We start from the raw sequence: 23,142 nt of genomic DNA, 5'->3' as shown, positions 1-23,142 counted from the left end.
AAAGCTTCGACGCACTCAGAGCTGCCATATTTAGACTACAAAATCAAGGATTCTTCATGGAAAATATTTTTTTAGCCATCTCCTTTATGAAGCAGGAATTGTAATTGAGTGCCTTAACTGATTGCAGTTGTGTACATGATGCTATATGGTGAAAGCGGTGTCTAAGCAGACAAAAATACTGATCCCTTAAGGCTTTATGGACTCAAAATCCAATACCACTCTACCAACAAAACTTCATAGCCAACAAAAACCCTGAAGTACAAACAACCTTTGCCCCTAGCATGTCTTCGCACTCTGCTCTAGCTTATGACAGCCTGTTCCAGCAACACAAACCAGGGATGAGAACAGTACCACTTCTGTAATCCCTAGCCACAAAAGGATGGAGAATAGCATTATTATCATCATTTGCAAGACAGAGGAAATACATGTTAGTAAGAAATGTGGACATCACGTGCAAATTATCTCCACCTACCAGCATCTTCTAAAATACCAAGCATGGGCAGAAACACTTGTAAACACTCAAACTCCATTCAATTCAGCTGAACACAGGGACATGCAGCTACTTATCATCAACTCATAGTAGTGCAGCCTGTGATTCCTCAGAAATCCATAAACACTTTGGAATAAAAGAAAGGAGAGAAAGATAGAGTGCTCTCTGGCAACTTTCTAAGAATAAGTATGATAAAGTAAGGTTGCTGGAGCGGGCCCCTCAGTGAGAGAAGGAAGAGCCAGCGAGGTGGGGAGAGGGGCAAGCACACCGATGCCTTGCAGTGCTGTTCAATACCTACCAGTGCAGTGTGCCTGCGATACTGGAAGAAACTAGAATACAAACATGCAACTGTTCACCAGCAGGAAGTTCTTCAGCACCAGCACCATGACCACAACAGCTTCTGTCCATACTTACATTCAAGAGTTTCAAGGAACTGTAGGGCAGCTGGTTTACCATGTTATTTCACTACCACATACACCCTACTTCGAGTCAAATCCCGGTCACCATCAGGCTGACCAGTAGCCTCAACATGTTTTTAAGCAGCACCCTAAGTGGTAGCTTTGTTTAGGACTATGATTCAGCTGACAATTCTGGGTATCTACAAAGAGACTTCTAAGTGCAATTCACATGATCCATTTTGGACATTCATCCTAAAATTAATCACGTTCTAGGAGTACCTGTTTCTTTCCTCTGACAGTGAAGACAGCCTGGACATCTCTATTACACCCACCATCATTTGACATGTCAAATTACATAAGTGGATCCTATCCTAACATTCTGTTCTCTCTGACCGAGATACTCACAACCATCTCCAATTATGTGCATCACCCCAGTCTTTCCAGAAAAGGAAGATAGCAGGTCACAGTCATTTACAAGCTGCTAGTGCCTCAGCATCTCACTGTGCTAAGGATTCAAATTTGCAGGTAGAATATGCAGCATTTGCTCCCTCACAGTACTACTTTTACTCAATCTGTGGAAAAGAACTTTTTGAAGTTATTTGCAGGAGGAGGCTGACCCCCAGCTCCCCACACCTTCCTTTCAGGTAGCAGTAGAGAGCAATGAGGTCTCCCCTGAGCCTCCTCTTCCCCAGCCCAAACACCCCCAGCCGCTCCTCACAGGCCTTGTGCTCCAGGCCCTTCTCCAGCTTCATAGCCCTGCTCTGGACACGCTCCAGGGCCTCGATGTCCTTCTTGTAGTGAGGGGCCCAAAGCTGAGCACAGCACTCGAGGTGCGGCCTCACCAGAGCAGAGTACAGGGGGACAATCACCTCCCTTCTCCTGCTGGCTGCACTATTCTTGATACGAGCCAGGGTGCCGCTGGTCCTCTTGGCCACCTGGGCACACTGCTGGCTCATGTTCAGCCGAGCACCGATCAGCACCCTGCATTCAGTCAGGTCCCGTGGACTAGCCCACGTCCAGCTAGTTTAAACGGTCCCCCATCCGGTCGCCCCCCGCCCCGTCCCGGTTGCTCACCCCGCTGCGCTCCCCTCCTGGCTCCCCCCGCCCTGCTGCCCGGGGCGGGCCCGCCACGCCCCAACGGCTGCGCCCCGCGCGTCCGTTGGGCGCCGGGCAACGGCCCGCGTGCAGCCCGCCTCACGCCGCCGCTGCCCCCCCGCTCCCGGCTCCTCAATGCCGCTTCCAAAATCCTCACAGGTCTCAGGGCTGAAACACTAGAGGCAAAAACAAGCAAGAGATTAGAAATTAAAAATAATAATAATAATTAAAAAAAATCTGGAAAAGTGTCACTAAGCAGCTGTTGCTGGATCCTGTCAAGGGGTGAATGCATATTCTGGTTTATAATGCAATATAATCCAGTCTGTAAATTCGTGCTCTTATAAATTCAGTTTATAAATTCATGCTTTTTGCATATTGACAATATTTCGAATTATCTTGCTGGGTTTGCCCTCAGCAATAGCCACTTTTCAGGAAAAGTACTTCTCCTTGACTATGTATTTTACTCATCAGCACATGAGAAACACCCCTCAAGGCATTTTTAACTGTCCACCTAGTGTTCTGCACGCAGCATTTTTAGACATTTCTGGTTCTAACTAAAAAAATAAAATTACAAAAAGTTGCCTTAGGCCCACCTGCTTGCACCCTGAAAAGCAAGGCGTCCAACAGCTCACGGTATGTTTTTACTGACACCCCGTGGCAAAACGTGGAAGCGACGCAACGCAAATTTCTGAGGGCTAAGTGCTATAAAATGGAAACAAATCCCCCCGCACATTTTTTCTTTCAGTAACATCAGAAATCCCAAAGGATGCGTTTCACTTCCTCCGACCAGCGTTCAAGGGCTCTTGTTCACCTTTGCATTATACCAACTAATATTTGGAACTCTAAATCAACACGGTTTTATGGATGAAGTTCATGTGCATTAAGGCTATGTATTAAGGGAACAGTCCACCCCAGTGCCAAGCTGAGCTATCACCAGTCTAATTTAGCAACAAATTATGCCCACTTCAAACTGTTCAGAATAATTACCAACTTGTTTTTTAATGTGATAACGCATTATGCCAAGTGCTGGGGTGCATGTCACATCAGGCTCCTTTTAGTCTCACTCTCATGTGGTAGCAGTTTCTTACTGTTCACTTGCCCTACTACACCCACACATTTCTTTTAAGGGTTTTGTAAGTTATGTTCTTGCTGTGAATGCTCCAGTTCTTCAGCGGGAAACAACCCCAAGCTCTCATCTTTAATCTCTCACCCTTTATCTGCCTTTTTTTTCTCCTTCACATTTCAGGGAATGTAGGTGTCCTAGGATTGTTTCTTCACTCAGAAGATGAAGTTGATTCAGGCCCCACAATGAATAATTTTGTTGGTAAAGTGAACATACAGAAATCTGGGAATTACATTCCCAAACCCAATTTGCTTCCTCAAATGATTTGTTTCATCTGAATAAGGATATCAGTTTGGTGTTTCTTCCCAAGTCACTTAATTCTAGAACAAGAAAGAAGAAAAAGAATCCTACTTGTCACTGTTCTTCTTCAAAAGGAATAGCCTACATTTGTGATTTCTCACAACCCACTCTTCCAACCTTTTTGTCTACAATTCCTTCATGTCTTGGGAGACCCATTAATGAGGAACGACAGAGAAAAGCATGCAAAATATCCTTCATGAATACAAGTACATTGGCAAGAGGTATGGGTACCACTGAGGATAAAACTTAAACTCGCAGCTCCAAGCATTGCCCCCCAAGTCTCAATTTAAATACAGATGATAGGTCTTGTAGAGTTATGGCTTGGGTCTCGCAGACTTTAAGAATTGCCATAATCAGTATAAATGTGAAGACAACCTGGTCCATACACAGTCTGTAATCATCTAGCCTTTGATCATTTCCAACTTGCTATCAATTACGCCATCAGTATTTAGTCTCTATATCTTCATGAACACCGTGGATATTTTCTCTGAATTTGCTAAGCCTCTGTGCATTGGTCTTTACTTGTTCAGTCTCCCTGTGAAGTCGTGAACGCTTCTAGCATCCAGAACACCCCGTGGCGAGGAATTAATTGCACAGACTGGTCTTGCACAAGCCGTCCACTTTTATATGTTGTGAATTTAGCTGGCGCGGTCCGAGTGACGATCAGCACTGTCCCGTTCCGTTCAATACCACGTACACACGTACAAACCTTTACCACATTCCCCCACTGGCGCTGCCTGTTGGTTTAAAGCAGGGCTTTAGCCCGGCCCGCCCCTGCCGGCGGCACACGCTCCAGCACCTCTAACCCGGGAAGCGGAAGGCGCTGAGGAGGGCGCTGAGGGGCCGCCAACGGCTTTAACGATTTTAACGGCTTTAACGGCGTCCCCGTTCCCTCCCCGCCCCGCCGGGAGCAGCGCGGGGCCGACCGGTGAGGTGGGAGGGGGGAGAAGATGGCGGCGGGGGGGGGTATAAGATGGCGGCCGGGGGGCGCGGGGCTGAGGGGTTCTCTTGACCTTTCTCCTCGTGGAGTCAGTGCACTCTTATCGGTGAAAATGTGTTCATAAAGCTGTAGTGCTGTAGCTCAGTTTAGCAAAACACAAACGAGAATGTATTGAGGGAGAAAATAGAGTTTGCTTCCACCTGTTCCCTCGGTCTTTCAGGCACTAGAGGTGACCAACTGCAAGGAAACGCTCCTCGGACAGCCCCAGCTTTTGTGTGAAGCACATGGCAGGGATGGAACAGCATCGTCAGCCTCTGGAGGAGAAGACTGCCTTGTAACTCAGTAGTTTGAGATCATTTTTACTTTGGGAAGAGCATGACTGCAGTTAGACGTTCCTTGCTGTCACAACAGCGGGTTGTGTGCTTGCCACCTTCGTCTTTACCAGGCCACATATTCTTTCCATCTCTTATTTCATTATTAAAAACATGGTACTCCAGTCATCATTCAAGAACTGCCTACAATTATCCTGCATCCTCAGGACTCCAAAAGCTGGCTTCAGAGACGCAGCTAATGGAGGACTCATTATCCAGTCTCTTTCTAATGATGTTTACCACAATCTAGCAGTGGAAGACTGGATCCATGACCACATGAATTTAGAGAACCGGCAGGTCCTCTTCCTGTGGAGAAATTCCCCAGCTGTGGTAATAGGGAGACATCAGAATCCCTGGCAGGAATGCAATCTCAAGCTAATGAGGCAAAAAAATATAAAACTAGCCCGGAGGAGAAGTGGAGGAGGGACGGTTTACCATGACTTAGGCAATATCAATTTGACTTTCTTCACAACGAGGAAAAAATATGAACGAATGGAAAACTTGAAGCTAGTTGTGAAGGCACTGAAAGCCTTGCGGCCACAGTTAAATATCCACGTCACTGACAGGTATGACATCTTGCTAGATAGGCAATACAAAATCTCAGGTACTGCTGCAAAGCTGGGAAGGACAACTGCTTATCACCACTGTACCTTACTCTGTAATGCAGATAAGTTTGTTTTATCTGATGTGCTAAAGAGCCCTTATAAAGGACTAAAAAGCAATGCCACTCCCAGTGTGCCTGCATCAGTGAAAAATCTCTTTGAAGAGGATCCTAGTTTAACATGTGAGATGCTCCTGGATGCCATTGCTGAAGAATATGCTATGCAACACCAAATAGATCATCATATCACCTTAATAAACCCAACCGATGAGACTGTGCTTCCTGGAATTAATCATAAATCTAAAGAACTACAAACCTGGGAATGGATTTATGGGAAGACACCAAAGTTCAGCGTTAGCACATGTTTTAACATGGTCTATAAGGATTCTGTTCTTGATGTTAAAGTAGATATGGATGTAAAGCATGGAAGAATTGAAACCTGTAACATTGATGTGCCAGAGCAGTGGCTGCCACCAGCACTGTGCAGTGAACTGGTGAAGAGCCTTTCTGGCAGTAAGTTTTGCCCAACCGAAACCACTGCGTTATCAAGCACGTTACTAAGAATGTGTCCACAAGATGATGAGTTGCACAGCAAGTGGAATCTGTTATGTGAGAATATGACAATGTTAATGTGACTCGCATTTTGAAATTATTAATGAAACCTCTGCTGCTAATTTATTGAAAACAAAATTAAAGGGTTAATTTCTACAGGCTTTTACTCCTCTTTATTAGCTATCAAAACTGTTTAGTCTTGTGCTTTTGCTAAATACTACCTCCTAGCAATTAGATTTCACTCTGCCTGTATTAAAGGTTCCCAAGCTGTAAGATGTAAGCCACTAAAAGAGGCTGCAGCCCTTTATTGCTCCATGCTGACGGACATCATTGCTGCTTAAACCAGGGAGAATGGTGCAGGCATCCCACACTGCTTCTGTGGCAAAGATGGTACAAATTGGCTGACAGAGACCAGATGGGGTGGATGGAAAACTGATGCTGTGCTCATGCATTGGCTTCTTAGTCTTTATCTCCTTCCCTGCAGATAGCAGCTCAAAGGCCATGTCTCAGTCCCTTAGCGTGCCTCCTTCCTACCTGGCACAATGACAGGAGTCGCTGCTGCTGTAAGCACTGGTGTGTTAGCCAAAATAGGGAATGCAGATGGAGGAAGAGCTTCCTCATGTTACTAGCAGAAAACTTGCCACTGGAAGGCAATAGTGAACTGAAAGCGACAGTTTTCATGTTAAATCATAATAACAGCTCAATACCAAAGTATCATGAAAGAAAAGCTGAAGATTATTTCACTGTTGTTGCAGAATAACCTGAATGCCATTTTGACTAGGTCAGAACAGAAGCAGTTTATTGCCATGGCTATAGGAGAGAGAACACAGTGCAGCAGAGTGACAGCCTCTGCTGACGGGAACACTGCCCAAATGAGGCTGTTACAGAGTTTATGTTCTTCCAGGCTATACGACTCCACCAAATTACCCTTGAGCAGTACTTAAATTGTAAATGGGAGGCTCAGCAAAAAAAAGCTGTAAATTTGCCCTGTTTAGGTGCAGGCACATCAAAGTAGATTCCAACGGGCACAGTATGTAGTACAAGCAATTTTCATGAGTCTTTTTCTAGGTTAAGAGGGGCAGCAAGACTTGAAAGCATGGTGATCAGAAGTGGGGCTGCAGGAAAATCAGAGCACATAAATTGGATCGAGGAGCACCAGTGTCAAGTAGGCGAGAAGCAATCTTGACATTAAGAGGGCAAGATAAAAAAAGACGAATCTGGTCTAAAGAAAGTAAAGGAGCAGTGATGTTTATGTCCTATGGGATGTCCTAATTACATTTCTGAGACTGTGGCATGGAGGAAGAGTCTTTTTCCATTCCTCCTCTTCTCCTGCCTCAGTTTCTTCTAGCTCCTGTATTTCTGCTGGCATTTCCAGGAGCAAAATGTTGAATTTGCAGTGCCATGAGTTTAGTGTCACTGTCATTCTCTCCTGACATGCACTGCAGAGATCAGCAAGGGTAACTCCTTCAGTTGAGAGGCTTAGTCTGCCACCCAACAGCAACAAATTGTAATTGCTCTTGAATTTTTGGCTGAAAGCCTACAACAAAGGCAGCTGCCACAGCCTCTGGAGCTTTTTCAGCAGTGTTGTCTACGCCAGTATGCCAGTGAAAAACTTCCTTGGGATACTCCAAGCAGCCTGGAAGGGATTCCCCCGTACTCTGTTTATTACAAGTACATATTTTGGCCCAGTCTGTTTTTCCTGGGCAGACTTGCTGTGTCACCTGAAGATGATTTGCAGCTGACCTAAGTTCAGTATTGTTCCTTGGAAGGCCAGCCAGCTTTCCCTATTAATCACTGTCTGATTTCACGAGGCTTAACAACTCACAAGCTGGTCTATATCAGCCTAACTTGGATTATAACAATTGGTAACAGTTCACAATTCTCTAAATTTCTGAGGTTCCTCTCATGTTTAGAAATTCTTTGGCTATCTTATACCTCCAGGAGTCCACGGGGCGTGAACATCCTGGCCTGGTGCTTGTATCACAGGTCTCCTCTGACCTGTGACTGCAGAAAAATTGGGCACGTCCTGATAATCCAGTGATGCTTATGGATCCGCCAGTATTACAGGGGGAGAGCAAGGGAAAACAACCAACCTCCTTATATTCTTCCTCCTTCTGTAGTGATTCTTAAGGGAGCAAAGGGTTAGCAGGAAATTAGGTATTTTTCTAACCTTTAAAATGCTTAATCATTTGCTTTTTCCCTGATAGTGTCTCAAATCTGTGGTTTGGGATTTTCTTTTGGGTGCCACCTTGTGCCAATCAAAAAAATGCATGCCACTGAAATTAGGGTACATTAGGCACTCTGTACTCCAAGGTGCTACTCAAGTGCACTGTTTTGTCTAAATTAAATTCAAAAGAAAACTGTTCAGAGGGATTATTCTTGTTCCAGAAACCCTTATTTACTTAAATATTCATGTTTTAGAAGAGAAATCATGGAATCATTAAGGTCGGAAAAGACTTCCAAGATCATCTCATCCAATAATATGCTGGAGTCCCTGAAATAAGTAAAATGATTGCAAAACTTGTGCTCTTATATTGCTCTGATAACATAAATGCTGAACAGGACAACTGATTTTTATTTTCCATTTTCTGATGCCCATTCCTCTTCTGGCATTGTTCCTACTGACAATGAAAGGAACTACGCAGGGATAAAGGACTTGCAAGCAAAAATTGCAGCACGCTGCCAACTCGTATGTCACTGAAGGCTTAGTTGTACGTATGTAAATGCTTCATATCCACAAGAAGTGGAAGGAAATCAATAGCCTTAGCTTCTGATTTCACAATTAGAAAACACAGAAAAAGTTCTAGCAATGAAGAGAGGGAAAACCAGGGTTGCCTCTTGTGGTGTTGGTACCAGACCAAATCATTGGGGCTTACTAGTGGAACAGAGAAGCATGTTGTATTACAAGACACAGAAATCAAACGTCTTGGAGTTGCCCTACGTAGTACAGAAAAGAATTTAAACAGAGGACTAAAATTACAAATCATAAAAAATAACCTTTATTCACATTAAAAATTGGCATATATTACACACAACTGAATAAAATTGATGACAGTGACCAGACACACTTTCACAGCAGGAAGACGGGGAGCTTCTATGGAATGTTTAGGGAGACCAACTGATAGCGTACAGCTTCTGTGGCACAAGTTACTCTTTTTCTGATTTAACACTGAAAAGCTGAGACATTATTATGCAAATAAAGAAGGCAACTTGTCACCCAGAAAACAAGGCAAAGAGCAGCTGTTGACAGCCGTGGAATAGATATGTTGCATCAGAGTTAAGACTAAAAGCATAGCAGCATTCGATGACAGAAGGTAAAAGAGGAATAAAGCAAATTAAAAAGAAAAAAAAAAAAAAGAGAGAGAAAAAAGGATAATGGAATACATGAGCCATCAGGAAAAAGAAACTTCCAAAAAGTTTCTAGCAATGTGCAAGAGAAGGAAGACCAGGGCTGCCTCTTGTGGCACTGGTACAGGACCACAGCCAAGGGGCTTAAAACTAGAATAGAGAAACATGTTACAAGGCATAGAAAGCATAAGGCACCTGTCAGTCCTGAGGTTGAAAATTCCTTATGGGACTTGCAAAAGAGGCCACTGCCTGTTCTGCATGTCACAATGAGTAATGTTTCCGGCAATTTTTAAAAAATCTTGTTTTAGGAGAAAAAGCAGCAGCAGCTCAGGTGATAATTTGCGGTTTCCAGAGGATGAAGGGAAGACGGAAAAGTTTTTTTTTTGTCATTTTTTTCAATTAGCATATCCCTTAGGATCAATATTAACAACGAAGTTTTGGGTTTCCAACTTCTAGAAGAATTTAAAAATTAGTTATTACTTTTTTTAGGGGACTAAGTAGCAGGGCTACTTACAGTTCAGACTGCTGTAAGAGGACAGACATTAAACTGAGAGGAAGATTGGGAGAGGACCACATGCTTTTCCAACCTTAATGCAAAGGATGGAAATGCACCAGGGAATACAAGCACATATATGAATAATAGTGAGAAGAATACAGCTAGAACGTTGCTTGCATCCTTTCCAGCCCCAAATCCATTATTCAGAGAAATGTACAAGAAGACTCTAAAATGTCCACGTACCGAACTCTACAATGTTTGCATGCAAGGAGCTTAGAGAATGGAATGCTACATTTGGGGTTACTTGTAGTCCGTGAAGTCAGTTATTAAAGGATTGATTAAAACACAGCAGAACAGTCGTCTTGACTAGAATACAAGACCCAGATGAAATACATGGGCTGCTTATCAAAGAGAACATGTGGGTTGAAGCGGTGCCTCAGCCACAGAAGTTTGCGAGGTGGTCAGTTAAAGATACAAACCCCAAAATCTGCTCAAGACAAAGAAAATTAATAGTAAAACTAGAAATGACAGTAAAGAGGCCTTTGAGAGCCCGTACTGAGGTATAGTATAAAACCCCTACTCCATAAGCTCAAATTTAGACATTGATTTAATTCCTTAAGATTACAGAATAAATAAGCACAGTGGGTGAACTGCATGATTTTGTTTTCTCAGAGTGGAAAGGCACAAATATTCTTAATCCTATAGATTAAAAAAGGAGTGCTGGACAAAATACCTATTATGGATTTGCTTCTGGTGGTGGACAGCTGGACCCAAGTGGTATCTTCCAGTCATGATTACAGTTTTATGCTTATAAAAACACTCACTAAAAGCAGCTGTCACATTTTCTTTGTATGTTTAGTATGAAAGACGTCCACTGTAGTTTCATGACAAGGTCGCAAGTCAAAGTCACAGTATCCAATGCTGAAGCGGCCCTACAAAAATTGACAGAATTGACATGGGTAACACAGAACAAGCTATTCTACAGTGTTAGTTAATTAAAGAGGCCAAAGTATTTTTACCTCTGGTTTCTTGAAATAGTCAAGACCCCTTCCAATCTTAATCATCCATCCATTGTTGAATCTGTTTACAAAATTAACAAATTTGAAAACCGTAAGTGTATGATCACATTGAAAAAAAAACAGTTATATTCACATGACTTACAAGCTCCTTCACAATTATTTCCTAGCATAGCTGATACCTATACAAACAATGGAACAATGGAAAGCACTCTTCTGTTCCAGAAAAAAAAAAAAAAAAAAAAGATAACTGTGAAGCTGTGGAGGACTAACTTTATCTAGTGAGGGCCAGTGCCTTCCACTTCGCTAACTACAGCTGTAATTAGAAATTATCTCAGAAGTTAGCGTTAGGTAGTTTGACTTTAACTGGCATTCAGTGACTTTTTATATCACTCACCTAATTTCTCGATCATGTATTGAAGATGAAAATGAAACATTCAGCGTTACTCCATAATTCCTCAATGACTGTTTTATTTCTTCCAAGCCACTTGTCTGTTGATTCCTCCCACTGCCCTGATAAAAGTAAAAATATTACCTTTTTTTTTTTTTTTTGAAACCACACATTCTGTTTTTGGTCACCTCTTCCTAAAATCCCCAACAAAACCATTTTAGTAATAATTTAAACTCAAAGAAAGTCTCTTGGATGAGAGTATATTTGTATTTTTGTTGACAAGATAAGAAGCAGACAGATTACAGGCACACTCGCTACTGGATGTGGAGGAAGAGCTTGCCCTCAGCCCTTGAGAACTAGATACAGATTACTATTTGATATAGAATAAATGCAGGGATCGTTTGAAAGGCTTTAGCTCATCAAAGCATCTAAAATGATAGCTATATAAGCTGTTTGAAAAGGAAAAACTAATATTGACACTTTGTTTTTGATGGCATTTTCCACAACAAATTTTTTACCAAAAATATCTTTTTCATTTAAGATCTGTCTTACCAAGGATTTGTTAGACTTATCAAAGAACTATGAATGTATGAGATTACTTATATTCAACTATCACGTTTCATTTTTCTCTTAATCTGTGTTTTCTGCATCAAAGGCATCAAAGCCTTTCTCTAACAAGTTCGTGTAAGTAAGAGTAAATTTATATTTCAGTTTTACATACATACACACGTTGCGTGTGTTTGTGTGGTGTCACCTGAGAACGGGGAAAAAGAAACCAAGATCTATGCACTTACTTCATCATAGGAAGTGAGGAGGTGGATAGTTTTCACTTTGCATGGCCCCTTAACCAGCATCTCACAGAACCGTAGGAAGTTATACAACTGTAAAAGTTTTGTTTAATTTAGTAACTTGGATTTTTTTGGCTGTTACGTGCATGTGCTACGCTGAACATCCACTTGCCTGATGAATGTGCCTAATGTATGGGTCCTCCACCCAAACTTCAGAAACTATCTCGGTCAGATACTCTTGGAAAAGCTTTTCATAGCTGTAACCTGTTGCATTTTCCTCTATCCTGATTTGCTTATGGTATTTGCCATCTGAAAAAAAAAAGGATTTTTCAGTAAAGACCCCGCCAGAAATCCTACATTAACCACCCTGCCCACCTGATGCCGGCCAGTTAAAGCCGCACGGGTCGGTCTCAGCTCCCCACCTTGTTTCTCCTTCTCGATGTGCTTTTTAATGTCCTCAGCCCTGGTCATGTACTCGGATATTTTCTGCCGGTAACGCTGCTTTTTTGCCTCATCCTTTGTGCCTGCGAAGCCAAACCGCGCGGGTCGGTGCCCTCCACACCTCGGCCACCCGGGCACCGGCACCTCCCGGGGGAGGGGGCTGGGGACGAGGACCGGGAGCGGGATGGGGACGGGGATGGGGACAGGGACAGGGACAGGGACAGGGACCGGGATGGGACCGGTACCTTTGACCACCTGCAGCAGCAGGTCGATGCCCTCCTGGTAGCACACCAGCGACTCCTGGAAACGAGACGCCAGGTCCAGCTCCACCGCCCGCTTCACCGTCTCCGCACCAGCCCGCTCCAGCGCCGCGGTGCCATCGCCCCCCGCCCGCGACATGGGGACCGGGAGGGGACGGGGACGGGGACGGGCTGCCGGGGAAATGGAAACCGAGGCGGGGGAGCGGGCTGTGCCTCAGCCTTGTCCTTCCCCCGCCTCGGAACTCGGGCGCGGCGGTGGCGGTGCCCGGCCGGGGAGCTGCGCCACGAAATGGCGGCGGGGCGCGGCGCCGTGGGGCTGGGAGCTGTGTGGAAGGTGCCCGGGGGTCCCGGGGGGCTGTGAAGGGCTGGTCGGGGTCCTGAGGGGTCTGTCGGGGTCTCTGCTGGCCGGGAAAGGTCGGGGTACCTCAGTGCCGGGGTATTTTCTTTGCCTTCAGCCGCCGCGAGATGTAGTAAATGCAGGCTGTGTGCCCGCTGAATGTGCGTTTAAGCGGCTGACTAATCTGCTGGAGGGTGTTGTAAGACGACAAATTACATGTTTTTTTTTTTAATATATAATGTTTTTTTAGGTGCTGGGGAGGAGGACCGAGGGGGTAGCGCCCGCAGTCTGGGCCCGTCAGATGTTCACCAGGTCGAGGATTCCCAAGGCGGTACGTGCTGCCCTGGCTGAGGATGCTGAGAATTAAGCATCAGGCTGCTTAATTTGGCGCTGAATTCTGTGCTGTGGCACATTTCTGGAGACGTGGGTAAATGGCTCTAAAACCAAAGAGACTGGAGGCTGGGTTTAATTTGTGTCGTAGCTTGTCTTTCTGCAAGATGCCCTTTAGTTTCACTTTTCCTAAAATCATTCATAAAGCCTGTGGAAAAACTCACCGTTCATGGGCTGAACAGAGGTTCTTCTGTCAGATACATGCGGATGAAGTGCTGTTGTGGGGAGCTGGGGTCTGCATCTTCACACAGGTAATAGGTGATAGGACCAGAGGGAATGGCCTCAAGTTGTGCCAGGGAGGTTCAGGTAGGAAATGAGGAGACATTTCTGCTCAGAAAGAGCAGTCAAGCACTGGGATGGGTTGCCCACGGAGGTGGTGGAGTCACCGTCCCTGGGGGTGTTCAGGGAAAGGTTGGACGTGGTGCCTGGGGACATGGGTTGGTGGGTGACATTGGTGGTAGGGGAGTGGTTGGACCTGATGGTCTTGGAGGGCTTTTCAACCTTAATGATTCTATGGTTCTACGTATCTCCATGCAGTCGTATGGCTTAACTTCAGAGTCAACGCATTAATCTGCAAAACATTATAAAAATATATTTTTTAAGTGTAATAATAATTCACATGTTTAGAAAAACAATCTGTGACACTTTTATTCTAGGTATTTCAGCCACGGCCTGGAGATCATGAAAAGTATGGAGGTGACCCTGAGCAGCCCCACAAAATCCATGTTGTTACTAGAATAAAAAGTGTTATTGGTCGCCCATATTGGGAAAAGATGATAATACATAATCTTGGACTGGATAAGGTATTGTGGTGATGGTTGTTGTTCATACTTATTATGCACATCAAATACATAGAGAAACAGGGTAGAATTCAGGTGTCAGTTTTTCTTGCACATTTGCTTGTTTGCAAGGACTTCAGTTTTTACAGTCACTAAGCTTCAATTTCTTTACAGCTACTATAAAGTACAACTGAGAAATGAATTATGCATATAAGAGCTGAGAGGAACAGTAATGGAAAATACCCATTTATTGGGAATTCAGATTATGAGTGTATGGTATTGCTGTTGTGCTTGAGGAGAACTTTACCTTAAGAATTCTGCTGAAATAAAAACAGATTTGTAAATACTCAGAACTCAGATTTCTCTCTGAGTGATAGTAACTAGATATCACAAGTAAGCAAAAAGGCCTCATTTATTACTGAAAAGACTTCCAAATCTAGAAGGTACGATAAATTTTCAAATAGACTCTAAGAGTTTGTGTCAATTTGTTTTTCCAGTTTTTCGTAGGCCAAATTGCACACTGTGCAAAGATTCATCTAGTCAATGTTATATTATGGAGGAAAAAAACTGTTTGATCAATTTAAGGCCTAAGTGAAGCAAGTCTCTTCTCTAAAATACCAGCTTTACATTTACAGGCATTTTCAACAGTTGGAAGAAATTTGTATTGATAATGTAATGGGAATACAGCTGAAATTGTCATTTTGCTATAATCAAGAGTCTGATCAAGTTTTGATTTCATATTTTCATGCATGATTGTAATACACAACTATTATTTCTCTAAATCTAAATTTGCATGTATGGTTTATATCTTTCCTGATAGTGTGGAAATTTCAGTGAACAGAGATTTGTGCTTTAGAAGTGTATTTTTAAAACCTCTGCTATTCTTTATAGGCACATCAACCAAGACTGCACAAAAATATCCCTTCTGTGAATTCCAAACTGAAAGTTGTTAAACATCTGATAAGGTTTGTTAGCTATTTATTTGATTTGGAATACTTACTATAACTCCATTCTAGTCACAGAACCTTACTAAGCAAACTCTTCTGCCTTTAGGATACAGCCGCTGAAACTACCTTACGGGTTGCCAACAGAAGAGGAAATGTCAGACACCTTTCTTACGAGCAAGGGAGAGCTTATCATTAGAAGTCGTCTGAAACCTGTGGAGCAGAAAGAAATTAAGTCATAAGGTGTGCTGGTTGGATTTACGTTCTCTCAAATAAATAATTTAACTCCTGTGTTCAGTGTTTGTGTATGAAACGGAAGCTTAATTCTTACCACGTCTGGTACAAGTGGCAGAGATGATGCTGATGATTAAAAGATTTGTGGAAGGGTTACGTGTGTACAAATATAAAATTCAGTGTTGCTAATGTTTGTCTGAAATACTAGGTGGCTGGGGTTTTTACTTCATGTTTGAGCATTTTGATTAGATTATTGCAGTTTATGGTCAGCTTTTAGAGACCTTTATAAAGACGGTTAGATAAGCAGGAAAGTAAGCAGAATAGATGTAACTAATGATGGGCAATGCATTTCCCAGCTATTAGGAAAGTTTTACAATGAAGGTGCATGACTCTACTGTGCTAAGAAAAGAACAGGAATTGAAATGGCTTCTGTTTAAAGGTTACTTGAGAACTGACTGGGTATGCATTGACAACTTGATTTATTGAGTCAGGCTTTGTCATTCAGGTATCAAACTTGTTCCTTAGCAGACAGTCTCATCTGGCTTCACGTGTATCTTAAAATAGGGACCTGAACTCCCCATTTGGGAGTGACAGAAGGAGCGATTCACATCTTGTTAGGTTGTACAGTTTGTCTTTCAGGAAACACGCTGCGTCACTGCATACGTGTTTCTTGATTCTGAGTGTTTAGTATTAATAGCCTAAGAGCTGTAATCTGTGTGAAAGTTAATGTTTTTCTCATGGTAATATTGCAGACCTAAGAAATCTGGAGACCCTAAAGCATATCTGTTTGATTTAGGTTAGTAATTATGAGCTCCAAACATACAAAGTAACACCTTTCATGGGATTATCTTGAATAGTACTGTGTGCAATGATTTAAAGACTATTTCTGTTTACGGTTTAAGAGCTGTTGTCAAAATTAGGAAGCTGCTGCTGTATCAAATGATAAAGTCATTTGCATTCCAGCAAGCATAAATCCCATAGTTTACCACGCTGTGAGTCTCTCCCACGCTAGAATCACCGTAGAGGAGTTAATCTTAATGGCTGTGTGTTGTGAGAACATCAGAGGGATACAAGTGGCTGAAAACGAATGTTTGTCCTTTCTGCATGCTTGCAGAGAGGAGTAAAAACTAGTAGGAGTTCAAAGGAATAGGCGTATCAGTAGAGGGACATAAAAACTAGAGATACTGCGTGCAGGAGAAAGACAAAGGATAGGCGTAGAAGAGTGCAATGGCTCCTGCAGGCAGGCGAAAGGCAGAAATGCAAACTTGAGCTGAAAAACCTCAATTTTTCAACAAATTACAGGCTGCAGTCAGAAGGACACAAAAAAAGACTGATCTCAGCCAAAAGGATATAGAATAGCAAGGAAAAAATGAGGCAGGTAAATGGATGTTGGTTTTCTTGCTTCCCTCCTTCCTTTCAGTATCTGCACAGCATCTTGTGCTGCAATGTACAGTCCATGTGGTGATTCCTGTGTTTCCACTGAGTAAAGCTGAAATTTCAGCCCTGAAGAAGGACATGTAGTGCATCCAAAGTACTGAGCATGCTTAAAAGAGATGGCACAAGTCCTGGCACCCAGGAAAGCAGGCACGCAGTCTGCTCACATTGGTGTTGAGGGACAGCAGGTATTAGACCTTTACTAAGAATGGTGGCCTAGAGTGACAAAGCCAGGATCTCTCAGCCCTTACCGAGCATGTTTGGGATTGTGTCCACGGCGCTGCAGCCTGGTGAATCCCCAACAGAGGGAGCACTGCCGGTTGTTATACACAGCATGTATCCAGATACAGGATTCATTACACTGCAGGTGCTGCAACCTTCAAAAGTACTGAAAATAATGTATTAATGAGCAAGCTTGCTTGGCGTTGTGCAGAATTTACAAAGCGTTAGGTAACTACATGAGTTAAAGCAGAGCTAATCACTGCTTCCAAAGTACAGAGAAAGGACAACATTTTAGACAGTACCTGTTATTCCAGGGTAAGATTTAGCATAAGGAGGTGTCTACTGCTGACAGGCTGGCAGTTTTCATGAAAAAGGAGATTGTGCTTAAAATTTATTAATATATGTGTAAGTTTGGATGTTCCTCAAATTTGCTTCAAGACCACAACAGTCTGCGATGAGAATTTCCCAGATTTTCTCTATACAGACGTAAGTTCTCTAAAGGTTTGTCCTCAGGTGTAAAACCTGAACCAACCAGAGTGCAAAACCATAATGTGTGTCCATATAACTTTGCTTGTGAAGCACAGGTAAGAAATGCTGTCTTTTTGTGCAAAAAACAAGTGAGATGACATGAGAGGATAGGAAAATTCAGGTTAGCAGGTAGATCACAGATTTCTGGTCCAATCTCCTGCACCGCTGTCCAGCTGTCTTTGTGGGAGATAAAGTTATATGCAGAATACAGACTTTTAACTGGTGGCAGCCTGTCTTCTTTCATCTTATGTCTGTCTCTTGTCCTCCCACCTTGCACTATTGTGAGGAGCCAGGCTCCATCCCCTCGGTTATTGAGGGGATCAGTCCTAGCCAGCATGGGTTTACAAGAGGCAAGTTCTGCCTGACCAACCTCATCTCCCATGAACAGATGGATGAAGGAAAGGCTGCTGACAGAGTCTACCTAGACTTCAGCAAATGTACCTGGACAGGTTGGGTTGACAGGCAGAGGCCATTGGGATGAGGTTCACCATGGCTAAGTGCCAGGTCCTGCACTTTGGCCACAACAGCCCCATGCAGCGCTACAGGCTTGGGGCAGGGTGGCTGGAAAGCTGGGCAGAGGAAAAGGATCTGGGGGAGCTGGTTGATGTTCTCCTGAACATGAGCCAGCAGTGTGCCCAGGTGGCCAAGAGGGCCAACGGCATCCTGGCTGGTATCAGGAACAGTGTGACCAGCAGGGCTAGGGAGGTGATCGTCCCCCTGTGCTCTGCTCTGGTGAGGCCGCACCTCGAGTGCTGTGCTCAGCTTTGGGCCCCTCACTACCAGAAGGACATCGAGGCCCTGGAGCGAGTCCAGAGCAGGGCTACGAAGCTGGGGAAGGGCCTGGAGCACAAGGCCTGTGAGGAGCTGCTGAGGGAATGGGGGTGTTTAGTCTGGAGAAGAGGCTCGGGGGGGACCTCATTGCTTTCTGCAGCTACCTGAAAGGAATATGTGGGGAGCTGGGGGTCGGCCTCTTCTCACAGGTAACCAGTGATAGGATCAGAGGGAATGGCCTCAAGTTGTGCCAGGGGAGGTTCAGGTTGGCAATGAGGAGACATTTCTGCTCAGAAAGAGCAGTCAGGCACTGGGACGGGTTGCCCAGGGAGATGGTGGAGTCACCGTCCCTGGGGGTGTTCAAGGAGAGGTTGGACGTGGTGCTTGGGGATGTGGGTTAGTGGGTGACTCTGGTTGTAGGGGGGTGGTTGGACCAGGTGATCTTGGATGGCTTTTCTGGTCTTAACAATTCTATGATTCTATCTCTCACAGGTAAGGAGAGGTCTGCTATTAGGTCCCCCTGAAGCTTTCTCTCCTCATGGGGCAAGTGCTCTAGCCCCAAGCAGCTTGGGGCTCTCTGCCAGCTTTACTTAATCGATCTTCCCTGTGTCAAGGGGCCTAGAACATGTCTACTCCAGTTGTGGTCTAACAGGTGTTTAATAGGGACACATAACCTCTTCCCTTGGTTGAGCTGTGCTTCTGTTCATACAGTCCAGGATACCTTTTTTTTTTGCACACCCCTCACTCCTCCTCACTCCTCCCACCCCTCAAAGCCCTGCCTATTTCTGGGGGAGAAACCCAAGAGATATATATATATTTTAATTAGGAGAAATTTTCCAAGCAGTAACTCAAATCTAATCATTACTCAGATATCTTTCTTAGCAACCATTTCTCTTAAAAATCTTGGCTCTTGCAACCCCATCATTGGCGTACTCACTGTGTGTTGTGCCAATATCCATTCCTTCCTATGACTGGACATTATTAGGTTCTGCATTATAGGCTGAAATCCCACCTGAAACGAGAAAGAAACAATTAAACAGAGGTGATATTTCTTCACCACACAAACAGAAGTCACAACCTAAATGTATTGTTTTAGTTTGTGTGTCTCTTTTCTCCGGTATTTTTGGCCACAGTATTAGCATTTTCAGCTACCTTTGTCACTGGGGTGTTCCATTTGTGTCTTAGCATTGTGCAGAAGTCATAATTTGCATCCAGACTTGGTGCCTTGCTGTGTTTTGCTAATCTAACATCTTCAGTTGTAGGACTGTTTCCTTTTGTTCGTAGTCCTTCAACTCTAACAGCATTAATAACCTCAGATGTATTTGTATTGTAGTTGGAATAAAGGGCCCCAACTACCATGACGTCTTCAGCTGTGATCACTGCTCAGGAAAAAAAACATATTTCCTTCAGCGAGGACCATATGGTTTAGGAATTAATGTGAATTAAGGTCTGTCTTTGGGGTTGTATGGTTTGTAGCTTTTTATAGGTAGGTATATAAAAAAAAGCAAATGGGCAGGTGAGGAGGAGAAAAAAAAAACTCCTTGCGACTGAAAAATGTCATGATATTTGCTGAGTTTTCCAAAAGTCTGCTAGAAAGCTAAACACATCATATTTTTCTATTCCTTTTGGTGAGTACAATGAAGTATTATTCCACACAGCAATAAAATGAGCAGGGGGACTGGGATGTGTTTAGTTTTTTTTAAGTGCTCAGTTTTACAGCGTTACCATGCTTGACTTTTATATGTGTGAGGTGTTATAAAGCTGCCATTTTAAAGCTGACAAAGCCATGGCTTTGAGCTGCTGTTCCTTTTTCCACGCTGGGAATTTGTTCTGGATTTGATTTTATCATCCAATACAAAATCCCTGTGCCTTATATGCTCTTCACTGTCCTGTGTCCCAACAGTCTTATGCTGCCATTTGTCAGCCTGGAAGAAAGGAACATCAATGCATCAGGGAAAATATTTTTATATATATTAGAGCTCTTTATCACTTGCAGGGTGCCTGTACTCATTTTGATCTCTACTCTCATAGTTTACCTGTTTTTTTGTCATGCAGAGAGGAAGCGAGGTCAGCCCAAGGAGTGGGCAAAGCCAGCAGATGCGTGGACTATGGGGACACTGGTCAGGAGTGCCTAGCCCACCTCTGTCTATCAGAGCCTTATAAAACCAAGACAGCTGCTGCTGCAAAGATGACAGGGTACCGAGAGCACCGTTACTGCTGTGTAAGGTTTTTCAGCTGTAAGACCACTGCTCCTGTCCTCCCCAGCTGCATCAAGGGTGCCAAAAACATCGTTTTCCCTTGGGTCAGCCCCTGGCTCCGTCTCTGTTCTGCTCTTCCCAGGGCAGGAGGAGCAGCTTTGTCTCTGATCCGCAGGGCAGTGCAGAGCAGCCCTCAGAGGGATGGAGCTTGCAGGGGATTGTATCCGAATGTGTGCAGCAAATGTTTGGGGATTGTACGGATAAGCGTACAACTTGGCAAACAAGTGAGGCGTGAGTGTAGGCATGAATAATGAAGCAAGATTCCCCCTGCTAGCTCAGTCCCTGCGGTGCATAAAGGGTAATTAACCTGACTGCATGCAGCTGCAGTCTCTGGGTGTCTACACTTAGTTAAAAAAATGGTTTTTGAAACAAGATTTATTATCTAAAGTATGAAATAGGAACAATTAATCTCTTCGTTCCCCAGAGAGCCCTGGGAAGCAAGCAGCAGTTTCATCATGTAGATGCCAGCTGCCCTGATCCTAACCAGCATCCCTCCCCTGGTGCTGGCAGCTGGAAAATGGGTCGATGCCAGTTATATTTGGCCAAAAAGTTGTCTGAAAAATGTTGGGGAAAAAAAAAAAAAAGCCTTCTGGTGGACACTGTAGGCAGTTCTGGCTAGGCCTCTCAAACTTCGCAAAATGCTTCAAACTTGGAAAGTCTGAGCTGAGTAAGCAGCACGGTGCTTGATGCAGCATTTCATTTCCTTTACCTTTTATCCGTGTTTCTCTTGGGACTGTACTGCATTTCTCTGGCAGTGGAGCGTGACAGCCCTTACCGCTGGACCTGCCTAATTTAAGTAATGATAGCCAGCCAAGGTATCGCTCCAAGTTTTAGAGGGGGTGAGGGGCTGGGATGGGGAACAGGCCGTGTTACGATCTTGCCAAGTCCCAGCTCTCTACTTCTTGCCTCAAAAGAGATGTAAACTTTTGCTCAGCTGAACCCGATGTCTTGGCAGCAAGATTAGGGGGTTGCCTTTCAAGGAGGCCCCTGCTGCTCCTCTAGCTTTCTGCTTCAAAAAGCACGGATGGGATTTCTGTTTTTAAGAGGGCTGGCCATACCTGCATTAAAATAAATCAATTTCTGTGGTCACCCAAGCCATCCTTCCGTACTGTCCCAGTGTATGACCCTCAAGGTAATACTGGTTATCACGGCTGGATCAACATACTTGCTGTTGCTGACTTTCATAATCTTGGCTTTATATTTCGCAGTGTTCTTCAAATCTTTTTCGACAAACTTCTCTGAAGCAGGAACTCCTAAGGCAAAACATGCATCACTTTTCCTTTCATTTTTAAAATCAGAAACATTTTTTTTTCAGGTATGACTGAGCTGATATTTGGAATCCTTTTGAATCTCTTTAGAGAGAGGCAGTAACAGAATCGACTAATTTCGGTGAAGTAGCCTAGATATCAATAGACGGCTGATATAAAAAGATATTTTTTTCAAAACCAGAGGGCAGATCTTTCATGTGCAGACTAAAAGGTGTGTCCATTTTAAATCCAAGCCTTTTGTTGGATTCGTTCCAGATTTACTTTTTTTTTTTTTTTTTTTAATTTATATTGCTATGCTAGGGAAACATTCAAAAACTTAGATCATGAAGAAACCCTCGTTAAGGGAGAGAGAAGAACAGGTTTAATGGCAGGGATTGAATGTGGTCTGTGGACCTTGTGTCTTTGCTGTGATGGTCTTGAATATTCCTTGCAGCATCTCAAGGGCCCCTCTGTTCCCAAGAGAAAGGTATGTGCCCAAATAGGATCTTTGTCATGGTGTAAATACCTGCTCACTTGGCAGTGGCTGATGGTCAAGGACTTGGATTTGCCACAAGCTCATGCATGGATTTGAGGGCAAACGAACAACTGAATTATCACACACCTGGTGCTAGCCCTTCCAGTTTGCAGCCTCTGAAGCTCCAGCCATGTCGACGTCCAATATCTTCCCACAGAGATCAGAACAGCCAAAAGAGCAGCATTTGCAATGAAAAGTCAGGCTGGAGCGGTGTGTGCAGCACATGCCATTGAAATATTTTCAGATCCGGAATTTAAAATGATTGGCATCATATAGACACTAGCATGCACCTTTATGCTAGGAGATGAAGTTATGTCATCATATTTGTGCACAATTCATTTCTCCTAGTTTTAGCTTGCCTAAAACTGAGTTGTTCAATGTAAGCTTGCCACTCAAGCTTCCTGCAGAGCCAGTGCAGAAAGGCACCTCCAAAAGGCTCTTATCCATTTCAAAATAAAAAAAATCAATTAGTCAAGAGAAAGCCCGCACAACTAACTGGCTCCAGTTTGCTTTCCCATAGCTACCATCAACAGAAAAAAAATCAGAGAAGCATCCTATAAATGTCTTGCTTGCAGTTTAGCTACATTTATCTGTTGCCTAACCACACTGTTGCAGAAGGTAAGTAAGATACAAACAGCAACGGGGAGGAACAATGCCAACCCAGGGCTCAGCAGTTAATAGAAAAGAGACTTTGGTGGAATGAATTATTTACAAGAATATTAGAGAAATGTCACCAAGCTGACATGCTTGCTGCAGGATGTCTCCCCACTGTCTCTGGGCGCTTGCTAGAGATGTGTGGGTGTTACGGCTGCTCTCAGCCAACTCAGCACTTCCTACACAGCAGGGCTTTTAT

At 43.8% G+C, this 23,142-nt stretch overlaps 4 protein-coding genes across 5 annotated transcripts in view; 2 read left to right on the top strand and 2 right to left on the bottom strand.

Annotated features, from left to right (window-relative positions):
• TSGA10 (testis specific 10) overlaps positions 1-2,052 on the bottom strand; it is a 32,505-nt gene extending 30,453 nt beyond the window's left edge. The window contains 1 exon segment of the mRNA XM_084496457.1: positions 1,963-2,052. The gene's annotated coding sequence lies outside the window, so the exon portion shown is untranslated.
• Positions 2,053-4,181: 2,129 nt separating this feature from the next.
• Positions 4,182-6,031, top strand: LIPT1 (lipoyltransferase 1). 2 transcript variants are annotated; one of them, XM_084506766.1, is made up of 2 exons: positions 4,182-4,334; positions 4,567-6,031. In XM_084506766.1, exon 2 carries the CDS (start codon positions 4,832-4,834, stop codon positions 5,951-5,953), a length of 1,122 nt encoding a protein of 373 aa, XP_084362892.1. In that variant the 5' UTR covers positions 4,182-4,334; positions 4,567-4,831; the 3' UTR covers positions 5,954-6,031. The 2 variants fall into 2 exon arrangements, with proteins under 2 accessions (XP_084362892.1, XP_084362891.1); XM_084506765.1 differs by having other exon boundaries at positions 4,182-4,339.
• Positions 6,032-8,846: 2,815 nt separating this feature from the next.
• On the bottom strand, positions 8,847-12,749 carry MITD1 (microtubule interacting and trafficking domain containing 1; the record flags this gene model as incomplete). Its single annotated transcript, XM_084496332.1, has 7 exons — positions 8,847-10,646; positions 10,734-10,794; positions 11,128-11,243; positions 11,916-12,002; positions 12,082-12,218; positions 12,332-12,433; positions 12,596-12,749. 7 exons carry the CDS (start codon positions 12,747-12,749, stop codon positions 10,551-10,553), a joined length of 753 nt encoding a protein of 250 aa, XP_084352458.1. The 3' UTR covers positions 8,847-10,550.
• On the top strand, positions 10,575-15,357 carry MRPL30 (mitochondrial ribosomal protein L30; the record flags this gene model as incomplete). The annotated part of the gene is made up of 7 exons (XM_084510994.1): positions 10,575-10,673; positions 11,777-11,805; positions 12,371-12,944; positions 13,198-13,278; positions 13,994-14,140; positions 15,008-15,081; positions 15,170-15,357. 7 exons carry the CDS (start codon positions 10,575-10,577, stop codon positions 15,300-15,302), a joined length of 1,137 nt encoding a protein of 378 aa, XP_084367120.1. The 3' UTR covers positions 15,303-15,357.
• Positions 15,358-23,142: the final 7,785 nt, after the last annotated feature.

This window comes from Aythya ferina, assembly GCF_964211825.1.
Source record: "Aythya ferina genome assembly, chromosome: 1".
Taxonomy (NCBI): Eukaryota; Metazoa; Chordata; class Aves; order Anseriformes; family Anatidae; genus Aythya; species Aythya ferina.
The sequence above is the reverse complement of the archived record's forward strand: the minus strand, read 5'-3'. Positions and strand labels throughout refer to the sequence as shown.